Source organism: Hipposideros armiger, unplaced genomic scaffold, assembly GCF_001890085.2.
Source record: "Hipposideros armiger isolate ML-2016 unplaced genomic scaffold, ASM189008v1 scaffold_508, whole genome shotgun sequence".
Taxonomy (NCBI): domain Eukaryota; kingdom Metazoa; phylum Chordata; class Mammalia; order Chiroptera; family Hipposideridae; genus Hipposideros; species Hipposideros armiger.
Genome location: NW_017731858.1, coordinates 1,469,935 through 1,485,102, shown reverse-complemented (window position 1 = coordinate 1,485,102; position 15,168 = coordinate 1,469,935). Strand labels below are relative to the sequence as shown.

The window sequence follows — 15,168 nt, the reverse complement described above, 5'->3', positions numbered from 1 at the left end:
CGCGCCACTCGGCCGGCCCTTGTGTAGTACTATTTTAAAAAGTAAAGAAAACCTTTGATTTTACTTTTTAATTTTTATTAGGCACTATACTATACACTACATAACCTTCTAGGTGTAGATGCATATAACTGAGTTATTTTTCATCAATCAGGAAAATGCTTCCTCAGTCAATGTTCTCCAAACCCTGAAAAACAGTTTAAAAAGGAAAACGTGAGAATTCTGTTCCCATCCAAGATGTACATGTACTCTTATTTCTATTGTCACCGAATGGCATTCTCTGTTATTAAAGAAAGTACTTTCATATCCCACATTTCTCTAACTGGAACAATAAAATGGACTGAATTTTATAATCACTACACTAAGAAATAATATAATGACTTCTAGTTTTCATTTTCTGACAGCAGCAAATATATCACTTTATATGAAGAGACCCTTCTCTCCCAATCAGAACTAAAGTCAAGCAGTAATTCACCATTTAGATCCTTCTATAAAGCACCCTCAGAGAGTCAGAGAATAAGGCAAAACCATTTTATAAAATAATAGCCAACATGAGGAAGATACTATTAGCCTCATTCCACTTTTTTACAGATGAAGAAAGGAGGCTCAGAGAGGTTAAAATTTACTTGCTTAAGTCAGTAAGGAAGCAGAAGAACCAGAATTCAAGTTCATGGCCCCCCAACTCCAGAACTCTTACCCTGTGTAAGCATGACACTATTTATTCAGAAGACCCACTATCTTATTCAGTTCACAACCAAATATTTCAGAAACTATAAAGATTAATCAGTGATGACATTTCTTCCAGGTATTACAATAACACAGTCCAGGTATTTTGTTTACTACTACAGGAAGAATCACCTTGAGAGAAATTAAAATTGCATAGTTCTAGGAACCACCTTGCAGAAATCCTTAATTCATTTCGCTGGCCTGGGGCCTGGTAATTTGCATTTTATCTCATATGCCAGATAATTCTTTTTTTTTACCAGTACAGAGGTCTTATTTTTTTACACTCATCATGCCATGAATTCATAGGGAATGGGTTCCAGCAGCTCAGGCTCCTTTCCATTGGTTCTCACAAAGTGTGCTTTTCTGGGTGGAGCGTGCTTCAGTTGAACCCAAGTACCTTTCTCTTTAGCATCCTTCTGTTTCTGATCATTTTCCTTCACACCTTTCAGAAAGCTACTTCTGTTCTTACAGTGCTTAATATGGTCAATACGTACATTAGTTTGTATTGAATCTTGCCCTTACTTGTTTACAACAGTGCCCATCGCATGCTGGGTAACACTGTAGACTGTTCCACTTTTGCCATGGTAACATTTAGGGGCACTCCTTTTTTTTTTTTTAAAGATTTTTATTGGGGAATTGGGGGATGGGAACAGAGCTGGGGAATTGGGGGAAGGGGAACAGACAAGTTGCTGTCCTTTTGTTCTTCAGTCTAGTTGTGGAGGACGTTGCTTCACTGGCCCAAGTTGGCATTATCATTGCGCTCTGCCCGGGTGAGGCAGATCAGTCGCCGGCTTCTGGATGCTGCTGGCTACACACGGTAGCCCATGGCAATCCACTGCCACAGGGGCTGCAGCCTACGCCATCGCTGGCGACTCACGGCAGCCCAGCTCCAGGTTGAGCTGTTGTTCAGCATCTTAGGTGTCGAGGGCAGTGTCACTGGCCCTCATATGTGGGATCCGAACCGGGGCCCTCTGGCGTCCCAAGCCAGTTCTTAACCAACGTGCCACTTGGCCAGCCCTGGGGCATTCCTTTTTGAACAGTACCCTTTCCCTTGATGTCTATAATATCACCTTTCTTGTAGATGCACATGTATGTGGTCAAAGGAACAACTCCATGTTTTCTAAAAAGGCCTAGAGAACATACAGCGGTGCCTCTCCTCTTTCCCTTTGTGTTGGTCATTTTGGCAAATTACTGGAAGATGGTTGTTCCAGCCAAAAGCTGCCAGATGATTCTGATGGTTATTCTTGGACCACACTTTGAAAAATACTGCTCTAGATGAGAAGCTAGCTATCATCATGTTCTTTAGATTAGATTATCAAATTGCACTATACTGAGAGGTAGATTGCCCAGGTTAAGTCCTCATAGTATTATTTAATCAGTGACCCTCTGTTCTCTCATCCATAAAATGGAATTAATGTTTACCTAGGTTCACTGTGAGGAATAAATGAGCAAAGAGAAAATATAAAAAAGTAAATTTTTAAAAAAGAATAATGAGGATCAACTTCTATAATATATTAGAACACACTATTAGGTTAAAACAAATGAAAATACTACTACTTGGCCATTTTTCACCTACAAAAACAGCAATTTTATATGATTCCATCAAATATAAAATTATACTGATTTTTTACATATGGATGATATGCATGCAATAATTGGCAAAACAATAGAATAAACAGCACATTTGTGAAACAGGCCCATGTGTATATGGAAATTTAGTTTACTAAAGTGGTATTTCAAATAAAAAATGGACTGTTCTATAAATGGATGATCGTGACAACTGGCTATCTATTGGAAAGAAAAAAAGTTAAATCCTGGTTTCACATTATACCCCCCAAATAACCTGTAGATGCCTCAAAGCACTAAATGTAAAGAAAAATAAAAAAGAAACTGTAACAGTATTTGGAGAAATTGGAAGAATATAGTTTTATAATCTTGGGTAGGAAACTCATTTGTAAGCAAGACATAAAACCCAAAATCCGGAATGATAAAATATAAACATAACATCAGAATTAAAGTCTATTATCTGATGAAAGACATCATAAACTAATAAAGACAAACGGGACACTAGGAAAAATAGTTGTACATATAAAATAGACAAAATATGAATATCCATAATACATAAAGAAACCCTATAAGTCAAAAAGAAAAGAATAGAGCAAGCAAAGTGTACAGGCAAACAATCCACAGAACAAGAAATACAGTCGATCAGGCTGCTCAAAATCACTAGACAAGAAAATGCAAATTAAATTAGCACTGTAAGACCTTTGGCAAAACAGTACCGAACCCACCTCCACCCTGACACGTGGCTAGCGTCAGAGCCATCTTACCTTTGACACATAGTAACGATTAACTCCAGAGATTCGCTTGTCTCTTTCCATCAATGTCCACTGATATGAATAATAGGCAACCCTTTTTTCCTACAGTAAAAAGAAACCGTTATTGTGGTTTTTAAATGAGTGACGCAATGGAGGAATATTAGAATTTTAAGAAGTGACATTCTAGAAAAATAGCATCACCACTGAAATAAAAACCAAATTAACAAAATAAGGCCAGGATCCTAAATAAAATCGGACCACTAAACTTCAGAAGATGGTAACCATGACCTTTACAAAGTCTATTTTAACCAGCATCATCCCCCCACCCCGCCCCCTTTAAAGACATGACTTTAAAGAAATGTTTGCTTTTGGAACCCTAATAAGAAAACATTTGTAGGTCACACGTGAAGGACAATCACAAAAACAAAAAGCAAATACATTTATACTCTGTACTCTAGAGATGATGTGAAAACCAGGAAGGGGGAAATTACAAGGCTGAAAAACAGGATCTTGCAGTGAATTCCTAACGGCTTGCAAGAGAAAGTGGGGGATAAAAAGCGTCAAGGTAAAAACCTAATTAAGGATGGGAAAGAAGTAAAAAACGAGAAGCCACCAAGATATGAATGCGAGTAGTTAGAATAAAAATTGAGCGAGAAAGGATATTAGAAGTCAGAGAGAGTGGGGGCAAGACTAACTGACGCCTCCTTCCCTGCCTAGGAGCTTGGACCTACCTCTTCTACTCTCCTACCTTTCCAGTCCCTGAATCTCTGTCCACCCATTCTTATCCACCCAGCAACTAGCTGTTTGTTGTTAGAGTAGAATGTGGTTTTCATTGGGCTTCATTCCGCAAGCCTCCGCTCATAGGCAATACGAAAAAACGGGAGGGATGACCTCGGTGTTCCCCATTTTGGATAGAGGTTCCGGATGCTAATGGCCTCCCTACCCCACCGCCCATTGGGTAACGTCGGTCCGGGGAGACCGAGCCGGAGAAGCCGCCTTACCTTGCCTCCACTAGTGAACCTGTGGATGTACGCAGTGGCCACTCCGGGAATGAGTAAACACGCACCCATAACGGCGATCCCGGGGAGAATCTCGAACCACATCGCGGCACAATTAGCAAGGCCAAACAATACCTTCCAGGCCGCTTAAAAGTCACCAGGCTTCGGTCGCTTCCCAGTAAGCCCCGCGGCAGCCCGCGGCTGGGCGAGGTCACGTACGCCTCCGAAGGAAACGACGGCGTCCGACAGGGCTCAAGAGTGTCACATTTTTGCGCTCTCGCATCCCCATACTCCCTCAGTTCTCTTTCCGTAGCCCATTTTTGTCCTGACTTTCCGCCGAGAGCGCTACGTGCACTGACGTGAAAAGACCCCGCGCAACCCGGAACACCGCAGCCGTTTCGGAGCTCGGGACTAGAAAATGGCAGAGCAACTTTCTCCAGGAAAGGCGACCGACCAGGTGTGCACCTTCCTGTTCAAAAAGCCTGGGCAAAAAGGGGCTGCAGGCCGCAGGAAGCGCCCGGTCTGCGATCAAGAGCCCGGAGACAGCAGCAGCAGTGACGAAGGCAGCACGGTGGTTCGCCCAGAAAAGAAGCGAGCGACCCACAATCCGATGATACAGAAGACCCGCAGCAGTGGTAAACAGAAAGCGGCTTACGGCGACTTGAGTAGCGAGGAGGAGGAGAATGAGCCCGTGAGTCTCGGTGTGGTCTACAAGTCCACCCGCTCAGCGAAACCCGTGGGGCCAGAGGATATGGGGGCGACTGCTGTCTACGAGCTAGACACAGAAAAGGAACGTGACGCACAAGCCATCTTTGAGCGCAGCCAGAAGATCCAGGAGGAGCTGAGGGGCAAGGAGGATGACAAGATCTATCGGGGAATCAATAACTACCAGAAATACATGAAGCCCAAGGATACATCAATGGGCAATGCTTCCTCCGGAATGGTGCGGAAGGGCCCCATCCGCGCTCCTGAGCATCTGCGTGCCACCGTGCGCTGGGATTACCAGCCTGACATTTGTAAAGACTATAAGGAGACCGGCTTTTGCGGCTTCGGAGACAGCTGCAAATTCCTCCATGATCGTTCAGATTACAAGCATGGGTGGCAGATCGAACGTGAGCTTGATGAGGGTCGCTATGGTGTCTATGAGGACGAAAACTATGAAGTAGGGAGCGACGATGAGGAAATACCATTCAAGTGTTTGATCTGTCGCGAGACCTTCCAAAACCCAGTTGTCACCAAGTGTAGGCATTATTTCTGCGAGAGCTGTGCGCTGCAGCATTTCCGCACCACCCCGCGCTGCTATGTCTGTGACCAGCAGACCAATGGCGTCTTCAATCCAGCGAAAGAATTGATTTCTAAACTGGAGAAGCATCGAGCTGCAGAAGAGGGTAGTACTTCCGATTTCCCAGAAGACCCCGATGAGGGCCCAATTTCCATTACTTAGTTTTTCCATTATTTTCCAGTCTCAAAATAAATATTTTGGAAATTTTAATTTGTGTCCTTCCTTTCTAGGAAAAGTGACAGAGGAAAAGGCAGGTGGTGAAGTAGGGTCCTGCATAGAAGGCTTATAGAAGCATCAAGGTAGGTATAACCTGGATTTTTATTGGTATAAATGCCTGGGTATAACTTTTCAGAACCCTTTGGCATAAATTATGGGAATGGGAGAAGTTCGAGAAGAAAGGTACAATTTGCTTGAAATAACCAAAGCTGTGATGAAAGGAAAAACTGAATTTACTTATTCTATCACATTTCTAAATCACTTGATAGTTTATAAAAGTACTTTCATGCATTATTTCTATTGGGAGCCTGTGCTACTTCAAAGTACACCCCCGCTAAGGGGGAAAGGTGAATGGGTGAATTGGATTGGGGGACTGGTGGCCAGCACCACAGAGTGCATTTATAGAAAATGGTTCTTGTTCTCTTTGAAGCACCTATGGTAACCCCTCCTTCCATGGATGATTGAAATGATCTATGCTGTGCTGTGCAATATGATACCACTGGCTTCTTGGAACTGTGGAACACTTGAAATGTGGCTGGTAGCCACCATCTTGGACATTGCAGTTCTAGACTGAACTTGTGAACCTGCAGAGGGCAAAAATCTAATACTTTGTATTCCATTGTCTGAAACTGTCTGTTCTCACAGACCCTGTGATATAGCTGTTCATGCCCTATTAAAGTTAATCTATGTCCCTGTCTTCCCAATTAGTTTGTGAACTCAATGACTAGCCCAGTATTTGGCATATAATAAGCACAATAAATAAATGCAGAGTGTTTTCAAAAGGGAGATTGGAGCCAAAGACTTGAATTCAATCTGAGGAGCTTTGACTGTATTCTGTTGGTATTGGAGAGATAGCAGAGTTTTGGGGAAGTGAACACAATCAGACTTTTTTAATGTTACTGTGCTTGCAGGCTATCAGGTAGGTTGCAGGGAAATGGAGGACAAGCAGGGAAGCCAGTTAGGTCAAATAATCAGTAAATTTTTATTGATCTGGCTAGAATTTGGGCAAACCCCAGAATACAGATGCAAGAATAAATTGTGGGTTAGGTTGGTTGTTTGTTTGTTTTTATTTACATTCATTAATCCATGTAAAGATATCCTTTATGCAACTACTCTGTGTCAGGCACAGTGCTTGGCATACGGGATATTATCAAACAAAATGGACACAGCCCCTGTCCTCATGGAGCTAGACATCAGTGACAAGTGTGATGAGTACAAGAAAAAAAGTGCACTGGGTTGATCTCTCAGGATTAACACAATCCCAGCTTTGGAGGAGTTCAGAATCATAAACTCACTTAATAAAATGTGATACGTTCAATAACAACAATGTGTAAAATGTACTGGAGATACATGAGAAGCCTGGTAGGGAAAGGGCTTCTTAAGAAAGCATCACACAGGAAACAGCATTTAAGAAACAGGAGCATACACTACCATGGAAGGCAAAGGAAAAAAGTATTCTTAAAAAAGTGTCATGGAAAGATGTATGGCAATGAGTAGCAAAAAAATCATTAAAATTGTTCATTTAAAAAAATATTCCTGGGCCGGCCAGATGGCTCAGTTGTTTAGAGCACATGCTCTTAACAACAAGGTTGCCATAAAAAATTATTCAAAACTTAGATTAAGCTTTATGGAAAAAGATATACATTGCATAGAAAAATGTCTAAAGAAATAGTCATCAAATGGGAACACTGCTTATTTTTGATGGCGTGATTCTAGGGAATTAGTTACTTTTCTCTTTGGACTTTCCTGTCTTGCTTGAATTTTTAGACTTTTAATGTTATGTTTAAATAAATAGTAAGTTATAAATATGGGGGAAAAAGAAAAATATATACATTGAATTGTTATATAAGCTAGGAGAAAGGGTCCAGGAGAAAACAAGATGAAAGGGAAAGAATGCTGCTGATAAGTTCTAAATTCTAAGGTAGCTAGAACTGAAAAGCGATGGGATTAAAGGCATAAATCAAGAAGTTAGTCTTAAAGAACTGAGAGAAAGAACAGGAGAAAGATAACATTTGTCTACTACTCTACATGTTTTTAAATTCCTGTCTGAATCTGAAGAAAATATACAAAATATATGCAAATAAGTATTCTTAGGATCCACAACATTCAGCAGATTCTTAAAGGGATCATAACTCGACAAAAGTGAATAAATCAATGGTGTACTCAAGGTGTTTTTCATGTTTACAAGCTTAAGATTACAGTTTTTAAAGTCAGACCTGTATTTTATCACCTTTCATCAAATGGTTCAACTTCATTTTAGAGGTGGAAACTAAATAGTTCTCTTTTTTTTAAATATTTTTTTTATATTTTTCAATTACAGTTCACATACAATACTATATTACTTTCAGGTGTACAACACAGTGATTAGACATTTATATAACTTATGAAGTGATCAATAAATCGGTTCCAATAAATGCAGTACCTATCTGACACCATACTTAGTTATTATAATACTACTGACTATATTCCCCATGCTATACTCTACATCCCTGTGACTATTTTGTAACTACAAATTTGTGCCTCTTAATCCCTTGCCTTTATGCATCCCCCCAATCCGACAACAATAAAAATGTTCTCTGGGGGTTGTCACTTTGAGGGGTAAAAAGTATAACTATTGCTCTGTGTTGAACAGCTGAAACTAATTTTTAAAAATGTTTATTTCACAATAATAAATAAAAAATTTTTAAAAATTTTAAACTGCTCTCTATCTATGAGTTTGTTTCTATTGTGATTATTCATTTAATATGTTCTCTAGATTCCACATATAAGTGAAATTATATGACAATTGTCTTTCTCTGCCTGACTTACTCCACTCAGCACAATACCCTCTAGGTCCATCCAGGTTATTCCAGATGGCAAGATTTCATTCCTTTTTTTTTTAAGACTTTATTGGGGAATTGGGGAAGGGAAACAGCCAAGTTGTTGTCCTTCAGTCTTAGTTGTGGAGGGCACAGCTAGCTCAGCTCCAAGTCAGTCGCCATTCAGCCATCCGTTGGCAGCTCGCGGTTGCTCAGCTCAAGGTGCTGTGTTCAATCTTAGTTACGAGTGGACATAGCCCACCATCCCATGCTGGAGTTGAACCGGCAACATTGTTGTAAGGAGCACGTGCTCTCACCAGCTCAGCTGTCCTGCCACCTGTTAGCAGCTCAGCTTGGGCGCAACTCACTGGACCATGTAGAAATCGAACTGGCGACCCTGTTGTTCAGAGCTCACACTCTTATCCAACTGAGCCACTCGGCTGGCCCTCATTCCTTTTTCATGGCTGAGTAATATTCCATTATATATATATATATATGTCTCCCTCTTTATCTATTCATCCATTCAGGGACACCCAGGCTGCCTCCATATCTTGCATATCATAAATAATGCTGCAGTGAACATACGGATGCACATGTTTCTTCAAAGTAGTGTTTTGGGTTTCTTTGGATAAATACCCAGAAGTGGGATTACTGGGTTCTTCTTTGTCTTTTGTTATAGCTTTTGTTTTAAAGTCTATTTTGTCTGGTATAAGTATTGCTACACCAGCTTTTTGTTTTCATTCCAATTTTTGTGAAATATCTTTTTCCATACCTTTGCTTTCAGTCTGTGTGTATCTCTTGATCTGAAGTGAGTCTCTTGTAGGCAATATATACGTAAGGGTTTTGTTTTCTTATCCATTCAGCCACGCTGTCTTTTGATTAGAGCATTTAATCCATTTGCACTGAAAGTAATCGTTGATAGATATGTAGTTATTGCTATTTTATTATTCATATTTTTTTATCTTGTTCTTCTTAAAGAAGACCCTTTAACATTTCTTGTAATACTGTTTTGGTGATAATGAACTCCTTTAACTTTTTCTTGCCTGGGAAGCTGTTTATCTGTCCTTCAATTCGAAATGATAGCTTTGCTGGGTAGAGTAACCTTCGTTGTAGGTCCTTGCTTTTCATCACTTTGAATATTTCATGCAAATCCCCTCAGGCCTGCAAGGTTTCTGTTGAGAAGTCAGCTGACAGTCTTAGAGGAGCTCCCTTGTAGGTAACTGACTGGTTTTCTCTTGCTGCTTTTAAGGTTATCTCTTTGACTTTAATCGTTGGCATTTTAATTGTGATGTGTCTTGGAGTGGGCTTCTTTGGGTCCTGTTTATGACTCTGTTCTTCCTGGGCTTGTATGTCTATTTCCTTCACCAAGTTAGGGAAGTTTACTGTCATTATTTCTTAGGTTTTCAATTGCTTGCTTTCTCTGTTCTTTTGTACCCCTATGATATGAATGTTGGTATGTGTAATGTTGTCCCAGAGGCCCCTTAAGCTGTCCTCATTTTTTAGATTATTTTTTTCCTTTTGCTGTTTTTTTTTTAAGATTTTATTGGGGAGTTGGGGGAGGGGAACAGCATTGGAGAATCGGGGAAAGGGAACAGACAAGTTGCTGTCCTTTTTGTTCTTCAGTCTAGTTGTGGAAGATGTCACTTCACTGGCCCATGTTGGTATTGTGATCATTGTGCTCTTCCTGGCTGAGGCAGTTGGCCGCCGGCCATTGGACAACTGCTCATGGTAGCTTACGGCAACTCACACCAGCTTCCGGCCACTCACGGTAGCTTATGGAAGCCCACTGCAGCCCCACTGCAGCCTATGTCATCACCGGCGACTCACGGCAGCCCAGCTCCAGGTCAAGCTGTTGTTCACCATCTTAGCTGTAGAGGGCACAGTGTCACTGGCCCGCATGTGGGATCCGAACCGGGGCCCTGCTGCTCAGAGCTGGTGTCCCAAACGCGCCACTCGGCCGACCCTCTTCTTGCTGTTCTGATTGGATGTTTTCTGCTACTTTATCTTCCATCACTGATTCAGTCCTCTGCTTCATCTAATCTCTTGATTCCCTGTAATGTAGTCTTCATTTCTGTTATTGTATTCTTCATTTCTGACTGGTTCTTTTTTGTTTCCTAGCTCCATTTTTATGTTTCCTATCTCTTTGTCGATGTTTTCCCTGAGATCATTGAGCATCCTTATAACCAGTGTTTGGAATTCTGTGTCTGGTAGATTACTTGTCTCCCTTTTGTTTAGTACTTTTTCTGGAGCTTTGTTCCGTCCTTTTATTTGGGAAATGTTTATTTGTCTCCCCATTTTGGCTGCCTCCCTGTGTTTGTTTCTATATATTAGGTAGGGCTGCTATATCTTCCAGTCTTAGTAGAGTGGCATTATGTAGTAGGTGTCCTGTAGGGCCAAGTGGTGCAGTCTCCCTGGTCATGTGAGCCAGGTGCTCCATCCACGTGTGTCCTTTGTGTGAGTTGTGTGTGCCCTCCTGTTGTAGTTGAGCCTCAGTTGCTGTTTGCACATCAATGTGAGGGATTGACCTTTGGGCTGATTGGTTGTGAGGACTGACTGTGACTACAATGGAGGAGATGTTGTGCAGGAGCTGACCCTACAAAGATGGATGTGCCCTGTGAGTGTGGAGGTGGTTGGGTGGTGCTCTGGTGTGGTCTGAAGCTGACCACCTGGTGTGTTGTTTCTGGGGCCTCTTGGGACAGGCTGTGGTGCAGGCCAAGGTTACTCGCTGCCTGTGCCCTGCCCTGGGTCACTTGGTATGAGCTACAAAGTGACCTGCAGATGGTTGCCACATGTCCTGGGCATGGAGGTGCCTGAAAGAAGCTATGCTGCAAATCAAAGTTGCTCATAGTGCTGGGCTGAGGGCTGCTTAGCAAAAGGGGCATGTCAAAGTCAGATGCTGCTTCTTTGGGGTTTGTGAACCTTTGAGAGATTTTAGGAAAGTCCACCGTATGAGCCAAGATAGGCCCTTTTTATGGAAAAGCCACTGGAAGTAACTTGGGTAGGCCCATGAGTTGGGTGGGGTGGGGTCTCAGGGAATCACCAGGCCGTGGTGAATAGTGTTAGCAAGATTGATGGAAATTCAGATATTGCAGCCGCATGTGTCTGCGTACCGGGAGGGGGCAGGGCTCTACAAAGAAGCAATGGATTCTGCCAGCACTTCTGTCCGGGAGAAAGTTGCCCCTCCAGCCCTCGCCTTGAAGCCAGACAATTCATTTCCTCCTGGTATGTCCCTGGCACCTTTCAAGCTGCTGCCCTGGAGCTCAGAGCAAGTGAGTTCTTCAGTGAGTAAGTCCATGTGCAGGCCCTTTAAGAGTAACACCTGGGAATCCAGCAGCCCTCCATCTTATTCAGCCACTATCTCCACTGGTTTTCACAGCCAGAAGTTATGGGGACTTCTCTTCCCAACACTGGAACCCTGGGCTGGGGAGCCTGGTGTGGGGCCTGGACCCCTCTTCAGGCAGTCTTCCACAGTCGAGATATCCCTTATGATTTTTAACTGACACATGCGGGTGTGGAACTAGCCTATTCCATGTCTCCACCCCTCCTACCAGTCTCGAGGTGACTTCTTCTGTACGTCGTTAGTTGTAGAAATTTTCAACTAGACTTCAGGCAATTCTCAATGATAGCTGTTCTGTAGTTTAGTTGTAATTTTGATATGGATGGATGTGGTTGTGAGAAGATACAAGCACAGCATTTACCTACTCTGCCATCTTGACCCTAAATAATTGCTCTTACAAAATAAAAAAAGAAATATGGGGAAAAAAGCATGCCAGCAAAGATGAGGTGTAGCTAGACTCTGCTGGAGGCTGTGGGTATTTATTTACTAAATAGTTTTTGAGCACCCCCTATGTTTCCAGCATTGATTTAAGCAATGGAGATACAGCCATAACACAAGCACTTAACTAACTCCCTGCTGTCATAGAAGTTACATGAGAGTAACAGATTTATACATACATATGCATAATATCAGATTGAGATATGTACTATAAAGGACAATAAAGCAAGATAAGGGGATAAGAGCATAGTGGTGTAGGGAATGTTATTTTATATAAGGTGGTCAGGGAGAGGGCTCTTCTGGTAAGGTGACATTTGAGCAGAGACCTAAATGAAGCAGATATCTGGGAGAGGAGTTTTCTAGAGAACACTCAAATGCAAAGGCCCTGAGCCAGAAAGTGCCTCACATGTCCTAGGAACAGTGAGAAAGAAATAGAACTGGAGTGGACTCAAGGAAGAGAAACGAACTCTAAGATTAGGGAACAGAAGAAATGGAGGGAAGAGCTGTTTACAGCCTTATAAACCATTGGGCTTTTAGTCTCAGTGAGGTGGAGAGCCACTGGGAGGTTTTGAGCAGAGGAGAGATATGAGTTGATATTGGCTTTAAAAAGGATCCTTCTGGAACTTTTGTGGGATAGAGGAAATGTTTAATATCTTAATTGGGGTGTCTGTTACACAGGTGTCTACATTTGTCCAAATTCATTAGAATCTACACTTATGTGTGTTTCATTGCATGTGATTATATATCATTAAGAAATATCTTAAAGTCAAAAAAAAAAAGAAAGAAAGAAACTGTTTGCTAGGTAGACAATAAACTGGCCAGAAGGGTGAAAGGATGAAGTGGAGAGATTAGAAGGTGAGAGATGATAGTGACTCAAACCAGGTGGTGGTGAAAAGGAGTCAGATTCTGGATGTATTTTGAAGGTAAAACTTATAAGTTTCTTGGTCAAGGTCAAGTCAAGATGACTCCAAGATTCTTTACCTGAGCAAGCAAGTAGAAAATCGAACCACTTACTGAGATGGAAAGATGCACATACAGAAAGTGCATAAGGCACAGCTTTGCAGTATAACAAATAAGTATATAGGAACACCTGCATAACCACTATCCAGGTCAAGAAATACAAAAGTGTCCCAGACAAGAAAAAGCTAGAGTCCATCACCACCAAACCAGTATTAAAAGAAATATTAAAGGGACTTCTTTAAGAAAAGAAAAAAAAAGAAAAAATATGATAGTGAAATAGCAATAACTACATACCTATCAGTAATTACTTTAAATATAAATGGATGAAATGCTCCAATCAAAAGACATGGGTTGAGGCAGGACGAGTGGCTCAGTTGGTTAAGAGCGCAAACTCTGAGCAACAGGATTGCCAGTTCGATTCCCACACGGGCCAGTGAGCTGCTCCTGAGTTGAGCTGCTGCTGAGATGCCAACAGGTGGCAGGATGGCTCAGCTGATAAGAACGCATGCTCCTAAAAACAAGGTTGCCAGGTCGATTCCCTCAGGGAATAGTGGGCTACGCCCACCTGCAACTAAGATTGAACACGGCATCTTGAGCTGATCGGCCGTGAACTGCCAATGGGCGGCCAAATGGTGACTGGACTTGGAGCTGAGCTAGCTGCGCCCTCCACAACTAAGACTGAAGGACAGCAACTTGGCTGTTCCCCTTCCCCAATTCCCCAACACTGTTCCCCTTCCCCAATTTTGCAATAAAATCTTAAAAAAAAAAGACATGGGATGGCTGAATGGAAAAGAAAACAAGACCAATTAATATGCTGCCTACTGATTGGAAGACACACAGAGACTGAAAGTGCAGGGATGGAAGAAGATATTTCAGGCAAATGAAAATGAAAAGGCTGTAGCAGCAATACTTACATCAAACAAAATGGACTTTAAAACCAAGGTGATAACAAGAGACAAACAAGTACATTTCATATACAATAGCTAAGATATGGAAGCAACCTAAGTGTCCATCAATAGATGAATGGATAAAGAAGAGGTGGTATGTATATACAATGGAATATTACTCGGCCATAAAAAAGAATGAAATCTTAATATTTTTGACAACATGTATGGACCTAAAGGGCATTATGCAATGTGAAATAAGTCAAACTGAGAAAGACAAATACCACATGATTTCACTTACATGTGGAATCTAAAAAACAATACAAAATCAAAACAAAGAAAGTCATAGATACAGAGAACAAATTGATGGTTGCCAGATGGGAAGGGGGTTGGAGGGATGTGTGAAAAGATGAAGTGATTAAGAAGTACAAATTGGGGCCGGCCCGAGTGGCGTGTTGGTTTGGAGTTGGCTTGGGAGTGCCAGCTCTGAGCAGCAGGGCCCCGGTTTGGATCCCACATGAGGGCAAGTGACGCTGTGCCCTCTACAGCTAAGATGGTGAACAACAGCTCGACCTGGAGCTGGACTGCCCTGAGTCACTGGCGACGGTGTAGGCTGCATTGGGGCTGGCCGGCAGCTGGTGTGTGCTTTTGCTAGCTGCCGTGAGCCGCCGTGAGCGGCTGTCCAATGGCTGGCAAGCGACTGCCTCACCCAGGAAGAGCACAATGATAATACCAACATGGGCCAGGGAAGTGACTTCCTCCACAACTAGACTGAAGGGCAAAAGGACAGCAACTTGTCTGTTCCCCTTCCCCGATTCCACAACGCTTTTCCCCTCCCCCAATTTCCCAATAAAATAAAAATTTTTTTAAAAGTACAAATTAGCCGTTACAAAATAGTCACAGTGATGTAAAGTACAGCATAGGGAATATAATCAATAATATTGCAATAACTACAGTGTCAGGGGGTACTAGATTAATCAGGGAGATCACTTTATAAGTTATATAAATGTCTAACCACTAGAGGATTTGCACTCCAAATTCGCCCTTTTGCAAATCAAATTCATCCTTTTGCAGATCAAATTTTTCCACAAAAACGTTTTCTAAATCTTTGTAATAAAAATAAATCCAGGGTCGGCCGAGTGGCGCATTGGTTAAGAACTGGCTTGGGATGCCAGAGGGCCCCGGTTCGGATCCCACATATGAGGGCCAGTGAC

The 15,168-nt window shown here is 42.1% G+C and overlaps 2 protein-coding genes across 3 annotated transcripts in view; one reads left to right on the top strand and one right to left on the bottom strand.

Annotated features, from left to right (window-relative positions):
- Positions 1–53: 53 nt before the first annotated feature.
- On the bottom strand, positions 54–4,236 carry NDUFA1 (NADH:ubiquinone oxidoreductase subunit A1). Its single transcript, XM_019667863.1, has 3 exons — positions 4,043–4,236; positions 3,054–3,143; positions 54–184 (listed from the first exon to the last, which is right to left on the bottom strand). Exons 1-3 carry the CDS (start codon positions 4,142–4,144, stop codon positions 164–166), a joined length of 213 nt encoding a protein of 70 aa, XP_019523408.1. The 5' UTR covers positions 4,145–4,236; the 3' UTR covers positions 54–163.
- Positions 4,237–4,320: 84 nt separating this feature from the next.
- Positions 4,321–15,168, top strand: part of RNF113A (ring finger protein 113A) — a 20,883-nt gene continuing 10,035 nt past the window's right edge. Inside the window, exons 1-3 of one of the 2 annotated variants that reach the window (XM_019667861.1) lie at positions 4,321–5,427; positions 5,552–5,620; positions 5,968–6,234. In XM_019667861.1, coding sequence (XP_019523406.1) covers positions 4,458–5,427; positions 5,552–5,610 — 1,029 coding nt within the window. In that variant the 5' untranslated portion in view covers positions 4,321–4,457 and the 3' untranslated portion in view covers positions 5,611–5,620; positions 5,968–6,234. Of the gene's footprint in view, positions 5,428–5,551; positions 5,621–5,967; positions 6,235–15,168 lie in introns of those variants that run through there. The other variant, XM_019667862.1, reaches the window with a different exon arrangement.